General features: G+C 45.0%; 1 protein-coding gene across 1 annotated transcript; it reads left to right on the plus strand.

Annotated features, from left to right (window-relative positions):
* Positions 1 to 829: 829 nt before the first annotated feature.
* Positions 830 to 6,473, plus strand: LOC137439626 (claudin-4-like). The gene is made up of 2 exons (XM_068135564.2): positions 830 to 1,165; positions 1,708 to 6,473. The coding sequence occupies exons 1-2, from the start codon at positions 965 to 967 to the stop codon at positions 2,185 to 2,187; spliced, it is 681 nt and encodes a 226-aa protein (XP_067991665.2). The 5' UTR covers positions 830 to 964; the 3' UTR covers positions 2,188 to 6,473.
* Positions 6,474 to 18,705: the final 12,232 nt, after the last annotated feature.

Raw genomic sequence — 18,705 nt, forward strand, 5'->3', positions numbered from 1 at the left:
TACCCCCACAAACGTAACAATATTTACTATCTCACTGAACCTCCCAAATGTTCTCTTTGGCTCCATCAGGTGAAAAATTGGTCATGTCCTTGAGTCATTTGGGGCTCTGCATGGTTCAGGGGTTCTTTAATTCCAAAACCCTTTCACCTCGTTTTCACCTTGTGCAACAAAGAATCCCAAACCTTCACTGCAAACGGATTATCACATATCAAGGATTCCCCTCTGTCTCAGGTATATAACAACAGAGTCCATGTGAAGAAGCAGAGAATTTTCCCATACCCCCATGTTTGTTCCCAGATCTTTTCCCTAAACGTTATCCTTTTAGTCTATCTCATCTGGTCACACTCATGAATGTCAAAGATCCACGCTATCTCTGGTTTCTCTATAGGCAGTACGTAAGGCAGGTGAAAGCGCAATTCTCAGGTGTGTGAAGGCCAGGTGTCGCATTTACAGATCCTCAGGTTACCAAGGCCCGTCGCCTCGCAACCATCCCTCGCTGCCGCCCATCCGCACCCCCAGGTCCCTCCTTCATAAGGGCCAAGCCTGTTCTTTTGTGTGAGCCTCGACTTTTGAAAACCAGTGGTAAATATTCTAAGGGGGTGGTGCGAGTTTCCACGTTTGCTGTCAAGCAGCAGAGATGACTACAAATTAAAAGGTGTATATGGAGTAGAAGGTGTATTTGTAGACGGTACACCTTTTTGTATAAGTACGCATGGTAACGGGGAGACCCGGCCCGCCTCCCAACGACCGTGTGATCTCTGCTTTGATGGAAGCTGGAGAGGGGCGGAGCTTTAAAAGATAATGCAATGGGGCGGAGCCTACAGGAGGCGTATAAATGACATTGTACAGGTGTGACCGTGTCATCCGATAACTGAGGCTGGTCCGTGTTCCCATCTCTGGCTCTTCCTGGAAGAGCGATAAGAGAGCAGGGTCAGTGGTAGAGAGAGAGTTAGCGAGCAGCGACATGGCGAACCCAGCGCTGCAGATAGCCGGGCTGGCCTCTTCCATCTTGGGGTGGATCGGTACCATCGCGGTCACGGTGATGCCACAATGGCGCGTCACGGCATTCACCCCCACGTCGGCAAACCTCGTGACTGCACAGGACTTCTGGGAAGGAATATGGATGCAGTGCGTCTTTCAAATGACCGGTCAGCAGCAGTGCAAGGTGCGCGGTCTTCGTGTCTGTGCTCTTAATCCGTCCTCGGTCATGACTCATGGAGCCATGAGTCATTTAGGAAATATTTAAATTAATATCTGGAATTTTACTTTTCATAAAGTGTAAACATTTTTTTCTTCCTGTATGGTATCCATTTTCAAAAAATATATCGTCATTTGCGAAACAAACGAATCGGAATCTCAATTAAACAATCTTGTGAAACCATAAACAGGGTCCGTCTATTTATTACGTATGCCCAAAGAGGGGAATTTGAAAACCCCCAGCCCCCTTTCACTTCCCTCCCTTTACTCTTCCCTTCTCTCAACGCTCCCACATTATCCCTTCTCACACACGCAATCATTTTTGTTCATTTGCAATGATGTAATGCCAGTACCTCCTTCCTCCATGTGCCCCATTCATATTTGCTGTTCTACCCAAGGAAGGGCCTGAGAACATTTATTTTTTAATTTTATTGAGTTCTTCTTCCATTTTACGTGTTTAAACTGGTTCTCGATTGATTTTCCCATACTCATTCTCACCATTGCTTGCAGATGTACGATTCTCTTCTCTCGCTCTCCCCTGACATGCAAGCGGCGCGCGGCCTCATGTGCGTGGCATGCGCCATGGGCTTTTTCGCCCTCATCATCACCGTCGTCGGTATGCAATGCACGCACTGCGTTGAGAATGAGCGCACCAAGGCATACATTGCCATTTCAGGAGGTGTCATGTTCCTTACCACTGCTCTCCTCCTGCTCATCCCGATCTGTTGGACGGCAAACGCCATCATCAGGGACTTTTATGACCCAACTCTGGGTCAAGAGAGGAAGCGGGAACTCGGTGCGGCGCTGTACATCGGTTGGGCCTCGGCCTTCTGTCTCGTCGCTGGTGGGGCGTTGCTCACGTGCTCATGTCCACCTAAGGACACTTACCAACCAGTCAGGAGCGCTCACCCTTTATCCCAGCCAAAGATGACGGTACAACCTCGGCGTACAGTTACGAGCCCCTCGTACTCGATGCGTGAATTCGTTTGAGCTGTTCGAGCATCAAAAAGACTCCTTGCATTGGCACACAGACTTCATCTCTCCCAAACATGGACATGGCTGATTGAGACATCTCCAAGGGGAAGCTGTGGCAGCAGAAACCTCAACACAAGATGGTTTCAGCGAGCACAACGTGATCTTTTCAACGTGTCTGAAGCGTGGTAGAAAAGTATGCCCTCTCGTCCTGGTCTCATGTGGTGATATAACCTCAGTTACCTTCATTGGTTGTCACCTGAGATTACTTTGGCCCGTTTGGCTTTCCTATCTCAGTATGGTGTCCCAGGTTCAAATCCCACATGCTGTACCGGTTTGTCTATGTGCTCTTGTGCTGCACGTACAAGTTCCTCCATGAGCGTTTGATCGGCGTATGAAAACCGGCTGATAAACTCAGTAACGGGTTATTGAAGATAAATGTCAGGTTTCTGTTTTTCATTTTGCCCTTTCGGCACAAAGGAATTTGCAGTACGTGCTCATCTTTATCTAATCTCTTCCTTCCATTTGTTTCTGTCCCACATGGGGAATGTTGCATATTGGACTGTGCTAAGGCCGGGTTTTGGGGCATGGGAGGGGGCTCGACCATTTGTGACTCGTGAGCTGGCAGGACAGCCTGGAGTTACACACCTGCTCCATGAACCCGTCTGGCCTGCGTTTGAATCCCGACCCAGCTATAAACCGTCATGCTGGTGTTTCACAGGCAGGGTGATTCATCAATGTTTGTGCCATCTCTCGGATGGACGTTAAACTGGCCGGTTTTATCATGAATTTACCCCCTAATGTTAATGTCTGCCGTCATTAGCTGGTGGTGTCCTTCACGAAGTAGGCGATTTATCGCCAGAACCATGACCAAATTTCAGCCCTAACTTACAGAGGGCATTACATCAATGGCACAGCCGCTCCCTCAGCCATTGATGGTACCCGCTGCCTTATGCTGCATACGAAAGAAGTCACAACTCATTAGCAAGTGGCAGGGCATACATTGGCCTGGTTTGCTTTTCCACATCCAGTAGCCTTGGCTTCCTTATCATTTTTCCCTCGTAATCCTTAGAAAAATCTCCTATCCATTCCTCATTGTATCTGAAGAGATTGTCATCATCGGAGATTTTTATTTGAGGAAGGAATTCTTCTTCTTTTATGTGCAGCACATGGCTGTGAATAGCTTCTCTGCTGTGCCACTGTTACAACACCCCCTTATCCTATAGGTTAGTGCAGATTTCTTTGTAAGTTCGTTAATTTGATTTGTATAAGGGCTACGTCATGTCCTGATCGAGGAATTTTATCTGCACAATTTTATTTTACCATCTGTGCAATGCTTTACCTTTAGAGGTTCTTCTATTTGGCAAACAAGATTGGTTTTGCACGAAAAATGTTTCTTGTCCACAACCCCCCAGGTGTTAATTCAGCGATCGACTGGGATTCGAACCATCTGTGCAATGAGAAAGCAAAATCACTGAGAGTTTGTTCTGTTTTTGTTTTCATAAGATTTCGAACATTGTGTCGAAGTTCATTCGTCCAGATACTGTGATGTCATTCCCACATCAATGGCTGGGCTGCATGGTTAGATCGGAGCATTTGACAAAATTATATTTTAGAAGTGTAGATTTATTGCCTCTGCCCTCAAAGGTGGACAAAGGTTATGTATTATCCCTGTTTGTTTGTCTGTGAGCACGATATCTCTAAGAGTTGTGGACGGATTCGCACCAAACTTCGTGGGCAGGTTGGGTGTGCGACGAGGACGAATTGGTTAGATTTTGGCGAGGATCTGGATCCTAGAATGTTTCAATTGATTCTTCACCATTGAGAGATGGGGCCAAAACCAATATATAGCACGATATTTCAAAAAGTTATCGACGGATTCCGACAAAACCTGGTAGATGATTCGGTGAGGCGACAAGAATAAGCCAACTGGATTTTGGTTCAGGTCAGAATCCAGATCCGGCCTATCAGTGGGATACAAAATGTAAACTGTTCAGCCTGATTGGGGTATGCGCTCTACCGAGTGCCGTTCTAGTTGTATTTATTTCTTTTCGCAAATCTTTTGGGGATGGTCATTTTATTTGGCTTTTTGCACAATCTCATACGAAGCAGTCTTTGTATGAAAAGCCAAAGCTGTAATTTTAGTGTGCAGTATAAATATAGAAATCATGGTGTATATACTGTACCTGTCCATGGTCAGATGTAGATGAACCGTTTATATTCCGAAGGTATATACAAGTGTGGCTGCCATGTCATCACCTCCAAATACTGCTGTGTATTTAGAATTGTTTTTCTCTGCTGTATCATCAACTCGAAAGTACAAGATGTCCCACATAAGACTGATCGATTTTTTATTCTTTTAAATAATTCACACAAATGTAAAAAAAAAATTCAATTAAATTAGCCAAGAACCAATACCAGGGGTTGGAATTCATGAAATGCTATGGATATGTCCATAAATATGTCTACCATCTTCTTAGATGACTCTTCTCATGCGAGCATCTTGATTCACCTGAGTAAACTCGTCGAGGAGGCAGCTTTGCTTCTCCTATATCTTCGAGGCAGCGTCGAGGAGGCAGCTTCCTGTGAAGCTAGATCTTTCACATGTTCAGCTGAATATATTTCCACCACAATGACATTTTTGGAGATCCAAAAGCTCCGAAGAGCTCCGAAGCTACCTCCCTGGTGAACACCGTTTTGGCCTGACACAGCGGAAAAAGCCGGCCACATTCAAATGCGTCGCTATGCTTGTAAGTTTTGTCCTTAGTTTGTGCTGATTCAATGTTGCCATTTTCCTGTCCAAAAGAGCTCCGCATAACTACACTAGGTGGGTCTCGTCGAAGCAAGCCACACTTGTAAAAGCCCTGCATGTGGTCATACCTGGTCTCGTCGCCTACCTGTAGCAAGAGATAAAGTAGCACCACTGGATCTGTAGCTTATCTGGGCCCTGGCCTAATGTTGTAACTCAAATTTGGTAGCATTATGACTGGTGGAACTGGAGAAGAAGATTTTGAAGGGAGTTATGTGATTTTCCAAAAGATGATTAAGTCGGATATTTTGACACACTTCCGATCACGTGATTGGCATGATCTCCACAATTTAACACCCTACCATGGCCTGATGTTGTAAGCCAAATTTGGTAGCATTATGACTGCTAGGTCTGGAGAAAAATATTTTTGAAAGAATTTACTAAGTCCGCCATTTTGACACACTTACTGTCACATGACCTGGAACTAGCTTTGCAATCCCCGTTGCCAGTAAGGAGCGGAACCTTGCTGCCAAATTTCAGCCAGATCGGCCCGGCGGTTTGGCTGGAAGAGTAAAAATAGGCGACGGACAGACAGTGGACGATGACAATATCTTATCTGGAATTCCAATTCCAGATAAGTAAAAAAAAAACAAGCGCAATCAAACCGCTTAAGTCTTAGTTTAGATCTTAGATCCCCAAAATTTGTTTTTTGATCCAAAATTTGATCCCCAAATTTTAGGTTGTCCCCCAAAATTTGATCTTAGTTTAGATCTTTAAATATTTTTTTCCCAAATTTGAATTGCTTTTTGATTATATAATTATTATCAATCGTTCAGGCTTATCTGGGACATCTTGTCAGTTAAAATTGCACATAACGTGCTGAATCGAGGGACTTCAAATCCTTGGCATGGTTTGGATTCCCAATCAGAAGTTATCCCCCCGGTACCATCTGGCGCGAGATTTTTTTGGTTTCGATGGTAACGATTGTGAAATATAATTGTTTTAATGCATTTATTCAGCAAATTTTTACAGCTCATGTATCAATGCACTGCATGTGCACATTTAGTGAAAGTTTTACATTTTCTTACAACGGTTTTTGTAATAAAAGTTTTTATTTTATATTTTAGGATCACACATTAGGCGAGGTAAATGGGACACACACCGACACCGATAATAAACATTCATTGCGCTTATTAAGGAAGTTACCTGCTGTTTCATTTTTCTTTTACAAATACAGAAGAGCGAATCGAATAAACTGCAGATCAGGGATGGCCATTTTGTGTTGTCAGGTGGTGATAAAAATCTCTCAAGTGTGATTGGTGGTTCCTTACTGATCCCTTTCTGCTGATGTCATGGTTACTGTGACAGAGAAGCTTCTATTACAGACAGACAATGAATTATATTTTGCCAATCTTGTTTTAAATTCTGTATTACTCAACATTTCTTTACCCTACAGAAATACCTGGATCTATTTGTTGTTGTTGTTGTTGTCGTTGTTACTGCAAGGAAATTGTGCTGTACAACTGATGTTATTAAAAATTAATATATGAAATGAGCTATCATGTGGATTCCTTGTTTGTCTCCATGTATGTCCCCTGAGGCAGGTATCAGGTGGACAGCTTAAGATTCCATCTCAGGTAAGTCACCTTTTTGCTTCAAAACCTGCTCTAATACCAATTGCCTGGAAATTGACAAACAAGGTTTGATCGAAATGTTTTCAACATGATGTATGTGTAATCGGTATGTGTGTTACGTGTCTCTTATCACACATTCTGGTTTTTAGCTCACCTGGATGACACGTCGTCCGTCATCATCCGTCTGCCATTCGAAGGCGTGTCGTCTGTCCGTCAGTCCGTCCGTAAACATTTGAAACTTCTTCTCCGAAACCGCTGATGAGATTGCGACCAAATTTGGCACAAATGATATTTGTTGTGTTGTGACTAAAGTTTGTTCACGGCATTTTAAAAAATCGGGATCTAAGGGGGTTTACCGGGGTCAAAGTGCATCCAGGTTTGACCCCCCAAAATAGGAATTTGCTTTTATCTCTGAAACTACACACAATATTTCGATGAAACTTGACCACAACCTTCATCACCCGTGATGTACCAAAGTTTGTTCACGGCACTAATAAAGTCTGAGTTTAAGGGGGTCTATGGGGGGTCAAAGTGGGTCCAGGTTTGACCCCCCAAAATAGATATTTGCTTTCTTCTCTGAAACTACACACACAATTTCAATGAAACTTGACCACAACCTTCATCACCCGTGATGTACCAAAGTTTGTTCACGGCATTAAATAAAAATCTGGCCCTGAGAGGGCGTATGGGCGGTTGCCCCCCAAAATAGGTATTTGCTCTTTTCCCTGAAACTACATGAACAATTTCAATGAAACGTCACCGCAACCTTCATCACCCGTGATGTACCAATGCTTGTTCAAGGCATTAGAAAAATTGGGGTTGAGGGAGGCTAGGGGAAATAGGGGTTGTCCCCCAAAATAGGTATGCTTTTCTTTGTTTAAAGCCTTATGATTATGTTCGTATGATTCTACATGCTACCTTGTCTTCTAGCAACCATTGAAATTGGTTTAAAATACCTTTAGTCAGTGTGGTATACTATTTATTCTACCATGTTAGTGCCAGGTGTAGTGCCCCTATGTTTCATAACTCTGTTCCTGACAAATCTAATCATTTGATGAGCAGTAATGGTTCTTCCTATAGATTTGTTAAATAAACATTTAAAGGATACTAAATGTACAACACCCTATACTATACTTGATCACAAACCACTAAATACTTGTTCAGTATAACTTCATGAAGAATGTTATTAAGCTTCTAAGCAATTGATAGATTTTTCAGACTGCCTAGATTTTCAGCCAGCTGGGTTCTGTTGTTCATAGCATTTTGACCCTTTATGAGGTAGTCTGAAACGTACTACTACGCACCTACTACTACGACTACCGTTGAGTTGGCAGTAACGGCTATGTGACACCCGCGAGGGGGGAGCAAAGAAGAAAGGTGGATGTGAAGAAAGGTGGATGTGAAGAAAGGACGTGTTGCTTCAGACTGATGCTCTACACCTGACGCTCTACTTCATCTTCATTTCTGTACACCTGGGTCTATGGACAGCCAGGTCTCCTTGGCTTGGAAATCATCGATGACATGTTCTACGCTGTACTGAGCCACGTTGTCCATGCACTGGTCGTGATCTCTCTGTTGTGCATTTGCACCTGGTTTTGTCACCTGTTATTCTAGAACCATCGCTTGTCCTCTTGACTGTGGTTGGCTGGTTAGTTGAGGACTGCTGGCTTGGCTCTTGTTCCTAGTTCTGGTGGCAAGTACACTGCTAGTTCCGGTAGTGAGATTGCCCCTGGCTCTGGAGCTAAATTTACTATTTCTGGTGGAGATTAGTTGATTAGGGAACGGATTGGACGATTTAAAATGATCTGGATGGGGGTGTCCAGTGTATGTTCAAGGTATGTTCGGAGTCAGGTATGTTCGGCGGAAGTCAGGTATGTTCAAGTAGGGATCTGGATCTGCGGCATTTGCCTTCCTTGGCAGTGACTTTGCAACCTTCACAGCATTTTCTGCCTTTCCATTGCTCTGTGAAAATGAGGTGATGATGTACAGTGATCGAACTGCCATATCTTTGGAAACCTGAGCACTGAACATTGGAGCTCCGTTAATTCCTTCCTCTGGAACATTATCTTCTGAAACTGGTAACTGAGTTTGTTGCCACTTTAGACTGTCTGTTGTTGCTGTTCATGGTTCTGCAAGTGAGACGCGTTTTACAACTCGACTAAAGTGTCCCATTACTTTTGGCAGGACAATACATGGCAAGCCACCACCAAGTACTTCTTCCCGTGGCTCCCGCCCCAGGGAAGTTCGATTATTGCCTTTTATCTATAATCTATAAAGTTATAAATGTCGATCTGTCTGTCTGTCTGTGTGTTACCTACACACTCCTACATCTCTGGATGGATTTGGACCACATTTGTCATAAAGGTAAAAGTTTCTACCGGCCAGGTTTTGGTCGGGTTAGTGGCTCCTTCGCCCCCTGTGGAAACCCTCAGGGGAAGTGATGGAGTAGACTTCCTTGCTGTTTTTGCTTCCTGGTTTGAATAGCGCCACCTTTGGTGAAGTTTAGCACTACAGGATGCATTGAATTTCCCTGGACAACTGCCTGCCATCTTCTGTGGTTATTCTCGCCGCCACCACGGCTAGCTTTTCCAGTCCCTGGGGATGGGTACTTTTGCTAGTTGTGTATAATGGTGGTGATTATATAAACCAGTTCACACATTGCGGCTTGAAGCCTTCAGTGCAACTTGGAATGTCTAAAATGGTACCGATGACGAGGGAGCAGTGTGTAAAAATGCCCGGAACTGAATAAAATAAATAATTCGTGAGGATACTTTTATTTATATATTTAAATGTTTTTGTGTGTGTTAAGCTTCATAAAAACTCATCCAACAGGTTCCATAAGTTGATTGAATCTGCATTATTGAACTGTCTGGGGATGATATGTACTCCCTTTGTACATCTGATGGATGATTGAGTTATCTGGAACATCTAATCTCGGAAACAAATTCCTTAGAAAAGATACTGTGCCATGAGAATGTCTTGTAACCACGTGATGTCTCAAGCTATGTAATGTCATTGTAAGATCATCATCATCAGCAAAGTTAAACATCACCTAGACCGGAAGAAGTCTCGACCACGACATAATTACCTTCGCCATCGAGAGTGGATGGAGGTTATGTTTTCACAAGTAACCATAGCATGAAATTTGAAAAAGGGTATGGGCGAGTTATGACAAAACTTGGTGTATGACTTGGGTAGGTGACGAGAATAATCCGATTAGAATTTGGTTCATGTCCGAATCCAGATCGGCCGTTATCTGCGTCGCCTGGCAGAGGTTTATACCCCACCAAGTGTCAATTTAGTTATTTTGTTGCTTTTCAAGGTCACAATGAAGTTCCAAACTGTGAAACGGTTATTCAAACTGCATGACCTCGAATTGACAACTTTATGCTTTGTGTTCACTTGCAAGTCCTTCTTAAGATGGTAGTCAGGTTCACTAGGTTAACAAATAGAATTTCGTTCAAAATTTTGGGATTAGCAAAACTATACATTTTTGGAATCATCACAGCATGGAGAATCTGAAAATCAATGTTGGCATTTGCACAGACACCTGCATGGCCGCCATTTTGGATTTTGAAAATGGCCGCCATAAAATACATATTTTGCGCGATCTCGGCTTCTGGTCAACCTAGAGACTTAATTAAATATGCTAATCCTATGTTTTCTGGGTCAAGGAATCCAATAAAGGCCTCAAAATAGTGCTCAGGATTATAGAAAAGCAACAAACAAAGGTAATTGAAAACCATTGTCTTTATATTTGTGATATAACTGTATTACATAATACATGATATTGCAAGTCCTTTGAAGTTATAGGTTGTTATAGGAAGTTATAGGTAGTATCAGATTGAACTATAAGTCCTATCCACAGGATCTACGATCTACCGTTCAGGAATATGCTTTTACAGATCTTCATCACTGTCCTGAGTGTCATTTTCGCAAAGGTGTTTACGCAAATGTAAACATTAATTTTTGGATTCCTCATGCTCTGAATATTCCAAAAATGTATAGTTTTGCTAATCTACCAAAATTTTGAACGAAAAAACATAGTGAACCTGACTATGGTGAGGAAAATGCCGGATTGCACTGTGATGAATCATCCCATCCTCTGATCAAACAACAGTTGAAGTTTTTATTTCTTTATTGATATTTGCTGTAAACAAGGCTTAAAGCCACTAAATGTGTAAGGCTACAACTTTTTTTTTAATGTGTAGGCCTACCTTTGAAGGCTTCAGTTCTATGGACTGAGGAATTTAACTCCAAATTGAACTTTGATTGAAACGTCATCATGATTACATTATCAAAAAGTACCCAACTTGTGTGGAACATGTTTGTTTGCATGTCAAACGAAGCTTTTCGTGATGACCTTTTCATTACCTCCACCATCGAAGGTGGACGGAGGTTATGTTTTCACCTCGGTCTATTTGTATTTGAGCAGGTTATCTCAAAAAGTTGTGGATGTATTCGGACGAAATTTGGTGGACGGGTTGGGTGCGTGACAAGTCGATTAGATTTCGGTTCAGATCCGGCCTATTCGTAAGATACGAAACGTAAACTCTTCAACCTGGCGGAGGTATGCACTCTACCATTCTAGTTATTATCTTTTAATGGTGCTCTTGTGTACAAGCTTCTCCCTAAGCCAATAATATTGTTGCGGATCTCCAACGTCGGCCTCCCCCTTATCAAGGGGGGATTAATCCCCTTGTCCTTTTTACTAGCCGACGCGATCCGGGGTTATCACGTTCCTTCCGGTCGGTGTTAAATAGGGTTGTAAGCCGAATTAATCTTATTACCTAAGTACTAACACCGGCCGTGAAGCAAGGAAATAACCCCACCCGAACCACGGTTTCAGTGGACACGCCGAGCGATTATCGAGCCGCGATTCGGGCCGTTAACAGGTATTAACCCGTTTGGAGCGGTTCTTAATCGTGCCACGCTTACCCAATGGAGAAATCACTAAGACGGTCGAATTAAGAGGAAAAACAGGAAGAACAGGTAATTTATTTACAATTGTATGGGAAGGGAGAGAAGTACACCCTTTGTACAAATAAGAAGAGGAAAAAGAAGAGCAATGCACAGTGAAGAGGAAGAATCAGATACACAGGGCAGCCTTATACAGTCTTACTTATCCCTGGACACGGGCCCACTCGCACTCAGACTCAGGCTCAGACTCAGACTCACACGGGGATGTAGCTGGTCGGGTTGAGGGTCCACCGATGGCGTCCACAGCTCGCTCTGGTCCCCGACTCGTACTACGAAGCAGATGGTGGTCGTAGACGGCAGGCAAGATCGCCCCGTGTCGGTGGCGCGGATCGGACAATTATACTGGGGGGTGGGGGGATCGGTAAGTTGGCGATTATACTGCGTACGTAATAGTTGTACCGGCGCCTTTATACGCGCTCCCGGTATAGCTCGGTACAATGCGCCACTTCCACGATGATGTCACCAAAGCCAAGCCAAGTCCCAGTTCTTTGTCACTGCCGTATGCACGCGAGTCCTTCTCCTATATCGAGTGCCGTTCAGGCCTCTTGGTAAAACGCAATCGTGCAAGTCCTTCAATAATGGCGCCTTCCACAAAAGTCCTTCTGCACGAATGCCAAACGTGACAATTCTTTCACACGAGTCCTTCGTAATGCGCATAAGTCCTCCAGACCTCTCCCTTCTCATAACTGAGGTGGGGGCCTCGCGCAACGGGTTTTATTGCCACGCCCAGCGAACCCTCTGGAACCTCTAGCCACACCCCATCAGGCAATGTCGCCTCAGCCCTGATTGTTTGTTGGGGTCTTACCAGCTCCGCCCTTGATGGCTGCCTGACGTGGCCACACCCCCGACCTCGCGCTCCGCCCTCCTTTTCGGGCCTTACCTCGTGGCATTTGGGCCGGTTTGAGCGAGCAACTGGCAGCTAACGCTGCCGGCCCAACGCGTAACAAACTGCGAGCATCCTAATGCGAGGGGTAATGGGGTGCAGACTGGATGGTGTGCAATGGAGTCGATTGGAGGGAGGGCTGCAGAATGAACGGGGCCTACTCTTATTTGTTTTACGCAACGCAGATGATAACTATTGGAAATGGCTTCATCTCACATATACTAAGAAATAACTAACGTTCTAAGGTGACCTACGTGTTGCATGTGGCCCAACTATGGGGTGCAACCTTTAACCTTTAATGATGTTACCTGTGTGGGTTCTCAAAACCGCAACAATATCAAGTAGGACAAGGAGAGCAGGAGATATGAATGCACCTTTAGTTACAAGGCCAATAGACAAATGATACGTTACAAGGACAATAGACAAATTATACGTTACAAGGACAATAGACATGCAATGGACAATAGACAAATGATATATTCCCAAATGATATGGTAATTCAACCTCAGCATCATAAGACTCTAACAACTAAAATGAACGAGCAAGCCAGTTGCACATGTGAAGTATATCTCCGCCTTCTATGAAGGCCTCATAATGTCGAAGCTCATATAAATTGAAGAAGACATTCCTGAGAGATCAACTTGTGTTGTTCTCAATATTGATGAGCTGGGACCAGAAGACCTGCTTTTGAAGATCTCGACCAATGCAGATGTTAACCATGCTTCCACCCTCTTTAAATCACGCTCGTTTTGAAGTTGGTATCGAAGGTCTTTGATCTGCAGAAAGGATCTGAGGCAGTTTCTGGAAATTTTTCAAACAATTCGATATCTGAGTTTTTTAATTTCTCAACCACAAGCTTTGGAAATTGCAAATACAGCTCATGATGGCTTGGGTTGGGCTGTCCCGCATTCTCATCTGATCTGCATCGATGGCTCATGATGCTCACAAGCCTCATGCTTGATCACTTCATGCAGACCACCTGGATAACCCTGGTCTTTCACATGCATGGTGATACATCAATGAATGCATCATCCCTCTGATGGACGTTAAGCCGGAGGACCCATCTGCCAGCACTCGGTGTTTGGGGACGTTAGAGATCTGAAAGTGTCTTCTGCAAAGAGTAGCCGAGTTATCGCCATCACCTTGAATAAATTAAACATAGGGGCAATACCCCTGGTGCTCACCTGGTAGAATAAACAGTATACTGACTGCACCGACTAAGAGTATTTTAAACCAATTTCAATGGTTGCTAGAACACAGGGCAGGATGTTCAATCATACTAACATAATCATAAGACTTCAAACAAACAAAGAAAAAAAATACCTATTTTGGGGGGGCATCCTCCCCGTCCTCCAACCCCAAATACTTCCGAAGACCCCAATTTTTATAATGCCTTGAACAAACATTGGTACATCATGGGTGATTAAGGTTGTGGTGAAGTTTCATCGAAATTGCGTTTGTACTTTCTGAGAAGAAAGCAAATACCTATTTTGGGGGGGTCAAACCTGGATGCACTTTAACCCCCGCAAACCCTTTTAGACCCCGATTTTTTTTAATGCCGTGAACAAACTTTCGTCATAACATAACAAATATCATTTGTGCAAAATTTGGTCGCAATCCCATCAACGGTTTCGGAGAAGAAGTTTCAAGTGTTTACGGACTGACTGACGGACGGACTCACGGACTGATGGACTGACGGACAGACAACGCGCCATCACATAAGCTCCCCTGAACTTCTTTCCAGGTGAGCTAAAAATTCCTGCACCTACATTGGAGTGATGACCCATCCAGGATTGCTTCTGGACTAGAAACGTTTCTCTACTAGTTGTGATAGTTCGCAGTGCTCTCTGTACTGATAATCGCCTCTTTAAAATATGCCTACACGACGCTCATAGCGCAAAGTGGATTTGAGCCATTGGTTCACATCTGTCTATCAGTCTATTTCTATGATCGAAAAACTACTTCGTTTTGATGGAATTTTTTTTTTTTTTTTTTTTTTTTTTTTTTTTTGTATACAAGTTCGAGGCTCGTGAAAGAGCGAACATTAATCACACAGAAAGACAAACCGACACATAAAACATATAACATAGGGAGCGGTAGACAAGATGGGGAGAGAGGGGGAAGGACACAAACACAACATTTGAGAGCAGGGACCGAGAGACATGGAGACATCGAGAGATCTGAGAGAGGGCGAGGGCTTTGGGGGGGGGGGGGGGGGGGCGTGGGAAGGGGGCAGTGGGAGAGGTATAAAACATATGGACCCTGCCAGGACTTACAGGAAAGAAGTTGGAATTTCAAACAAGGTGGATCTGGGGTGAATTAGCGGGGGTAGAAAAGATCAAGGTTTTGGATGGGGGAAGATAAGAGATGGTGGTGAACAGCTGTTTTAAAGACCTGGAGGGAGGAGTGGGATTGAAGGGAGTGAGGTAGTTTGTTCCAGAGGCGGGAGAAAAGAGGAATGAAAGAGTGAAGGTGAGCGGAGAGCCGAGATTTCGGCAGTTTAACCATCAGAGGGTTGCTGGCAGATCTTGTGCGACCTGTAGGAATATTTGGGGGACAGAGCACAGAGAGAGCTGGGGGTGCAAGGCCGGAGAGGAGTCGGTAGAAGACAGAAAGACCACCTACCTGCCTGCGGTGAGTGAGTGAAAGGCCCTCAGAGATAGCTTCATCGCGGGAGATTCCAATAATTCTGAAAGCTTTGGTTTCAACAGCGTGAAGCCGAGCTAGGTGTGAGGCAGGAGCACCGGCCCATAGGGGAGAACAGTATTCCATTGAGCTGCGGATGAAAGCCTTGTATGTGGTGAGGAGCTCAGGTGTGCCGAGGAAGGACTTCGCACGACGGAGGATGCCCAGTCGGCGACTGGCTTTGGAGGCCAGCTTGGAAATGTGGTTTTCCCAAGAAAGATCATGGCAGATAGTGAGACCCAAAATCTTGAGCGACAGAACTTCTTGGAGAGGATTGTTGAGAAAGTAGATGGGAGGGTTGTCCAGTCGATCTTTTCGGAGAGACATAGTAAGAGTGTGAGATTTGTCAGGATTGAAAGACATGTTCCACTTGTTTGACCAGTCTGTGATTTTGTCCAGGTCTTCAGAGAGTGAGGAGGCAGCAGACTGCCGATCTGAGGGAAGAGGAATGGAGCGGCAGAGAGTGGAGTCATCAGCAAAGAGATAGAGAGGATTTTCGAGAGAGTCAGAGAGATCATTGATGAAGACCAGAAAAAGCACGGGGCCCAGAACACTGCCTTGGGGAACTCCAGCCTGAACAGGAAGAGGAGATGAGAGAAACCCATTCAGGGCCACACGTTGACGACGACTAGAGAGGAAGTCCGCCAGCCATGCGTGGAGATTTCCATGGATACCAAAGGAGGAGAGTTTGGTGAGCAGAGCGGGGTGCCAGACCGTGTCGAAGGCACGTGATATGTCGAGGGAGACAGCTCTAATTTCCTGTTTGGCATTGAGGACCTCCATCCATTGTTGAGACAGCAGAAGCAGCATGTCCAGAGTAGAGTGACCTGGTCTGAAACCAAATTGATGATCAGAGATCAAGCCATTGGAGAAGAGGAAAGATTTCATATCAGAAGCAATGATGGATTCCATGACTTTGCTGATAATTGGGAGAAGGCTGATTGGTCTGTAGTTGCTAGGATCTGTTTTTGCACCTTTTTTGTGCAAAGCGGTGATGTTGGCTGATTTCCAAGCAGATGGCAGTTGACCTTGAGCAAAAGAGAGGGTGAAGAGAACAGAGAGAGGGTGAGATAGAGCAGCAGAGCAGGATTTTAGGACCCGTGGGCTGATGCCGTCGGGTCCAGTTGCAGAATCAGAGTCGAGGGTTGACAGAAACTTTTCCACCTTGTCAGGAGGAAAGGACACGGAGTCCAGGAGCAGCAGGGTACGACTGGGTATGGTGGGTACAGAGAGGGATGGGTTTGGGACACAAGATTTAGAGGCAAACACAGAGTTGAGGCATTCAGCTTTTTCACGTGCGGAGTCAGCTGTGTAGCTGTTTGAGGTAAGGGAGGGGATGGAGGGGGAACAAACACCAGAAACGGATTTGACCAGACGCCACCAGGATTTGGAAGAGGGAGACAGATAAGAGAGTTCGGTCTTGAGAACGGAGAGATATTCTTTCCTGGCTCTCCTGAGGGTGGACACACACTTGTTTCGGGCTTTGTGAAAGGAAATGAGATTTCCTTCCGTTGGATTTGCTTTCCAGGAGACGAAGGCAAGTTGTTTCTGGGCAACAGCCTCACCACAAGATTCCGTGTACCATGGACGGGAGGAAGGGTATGACAACTGAAGACGAGATGGGATAAATCTGTGCATGAGAGAGAGCAATTTACTTTGGAAGAATTCCCAGGATGAGTTGATGTCAGAGGTGGTAGAGATGGGAGACCAGTCCAGATGATTGATGGCTGCTTGAAGACCGTGCCAGTTGGCCTGAGTGAAATGCCAGACTCGTCGACGCTGAGCAGGCTCCCTGAGGATGGTCAGAGAGATGTCCACTTTAACAAGGACATGATCAGATGATCCGATCGGAGCAGAAGAAGAGCAGCAGACATTTTCAGGGAAGTTAGTCATAACCAAGTCCAGAAGAGAAGATGTTCCGTTGACTGAGATCCGGGTCGGGAAATTGACAGATTGTGTCAGTCCCAGTGAGTCGCAGAAGTCCTTTGCTGAGGAGCCATGGCTGGTGAGAGAGGTACCCACACCCAGCCAACTGGCATGATGACAGTTGAAATCACCACATATGAGGAAGAGAGAGTTGGGATGAGTAGATAGAAGTTGGTCCATATCATCAGACAGCGAGATGTAGATGGAGTCATCACTGTTTGGTGGACGGTACAACACACATATGAACAAGAGGTGGGAGCGAAGGGGAAGCCGTAGCCAGAGGTATTCCTGGGGGTGAGGTGGAGAGAGTGCAGTGCAGGGCGAGTGGGGAAGAGAGTTTTTGATAAAGATAGCAACCCCGCCTCCAGGACGAGGCTCAGGTCTATCATACCGGAGGAGGGAGTAGCCCGGGAGAGATACTATGGAATCAGAGACATCATAAAGGAGGAAAGTTTCTGTTAAGCAGATCACGTCTGGTTTGACAGAAGCAACCTGTATGGAGAGATCAGTTAAGTTTGAACGAAGGCCCCGGATGTTTGAGGTCCATACCGTTAATGAAGAGGAAGGGGGAGCATCAGATACAGAACAGGGGGGAGGAGGGGTAGGGTAAGATGTGGAAGAGGTGGAAGAGGTAGGGAGAGCTGTTGAAGGTGTGTCAGAGATTTCAGAATAGCTCGGAGAAAGGGAAGGATGGGGCGGACAAAAGGTTTGATGGTGATTGGGTGAGCCACAATGAGGTGTTATTTGAGGAGGGGGAAGAGCGAGGCAGAAGGTTGGGGGAGATGGAGGTGAGAGTTTGAAGGGGGAAGAAGCGGGGAGGATGCTTTGAGGAGGGGGAGTGAGAGGGGGGAAATTGAGAAGCAATGAGGGTGGGGAGATTTGAAGGGGAGGGGTGAGGGGGGAGTTTGGGAGGGAAGGGACAAGGGGAGGGATTTGAAAGGGATGGGATATGGGGGAGATTTGGAGGGGAGGGGTGAGGCAGGCGTCTTGGCGGGGAGGGGTGAGGGGGTAGTTTAGGAGGGAGGGGGCAAGGGGGGAGATTTGAAAGGGATGGGTGATGGGGAAGATTTGGAGGGGAGGGGTGATGGGGAAGATTTGGAGGGGAGGGGTTATGGGGAAGATTTGGAGGGGAGGGGTGAGATTGGATTTTTGAAAGTGTACGATTTATGGGAAACGAACATTTATTGCAAAATGAGTTTCTTGTGACCTTCGAGTTAAAAATACGTTTAAGGACGCTGGATGGAGGATGGAGTGCAGGAGAGTTTAGGGAATGTAGAAAAAAGGCACTATAGGAGATGGATTTTTTTTTGGGATGAATTGATTTGGTGAGCCAGTCGAAAGCAGCCTTTTAAAGAAGAAGAAGAAAAAGGTGTTATAAAATATGACGGAATACATAACTTGAGGGGAAAGTGTAAACATTGAAGGTTAATGAGTGAAAACTATCTGGGGAAATGGAAATGGGGGAGAAACACGTGGTCGAAGAACGAACGCACGAATAAGAATGAATAAACGAATGAGAACAGAGAAAGAAATGTTTTTTTTTTTTTTTTTTTTTTTTTTGAGTTGAGATTTACACAAGGAAGTAGGCTATGGGTGAAAAGACTGGGAATACAGAGAACGAAAGTTATTGGATCACAAACGACGGACCACTGAGAGAAAAACAAAGCCTCAAGGTTGTA

Source organism: Myxine glutinosa, chromosome 14 (genome assembly GCF_964187855.1).
Source record: "Myxine glutinosa chromosome 14, kmMyxGlut1.1, whole genome shotgun sequence".
NCBI classification, from domain to species: Eukaryota; Metazoa; Chordata; class Myxini; order Myxiniformes; family Myxinidae; genus Myxine; species Myxine glutinosa.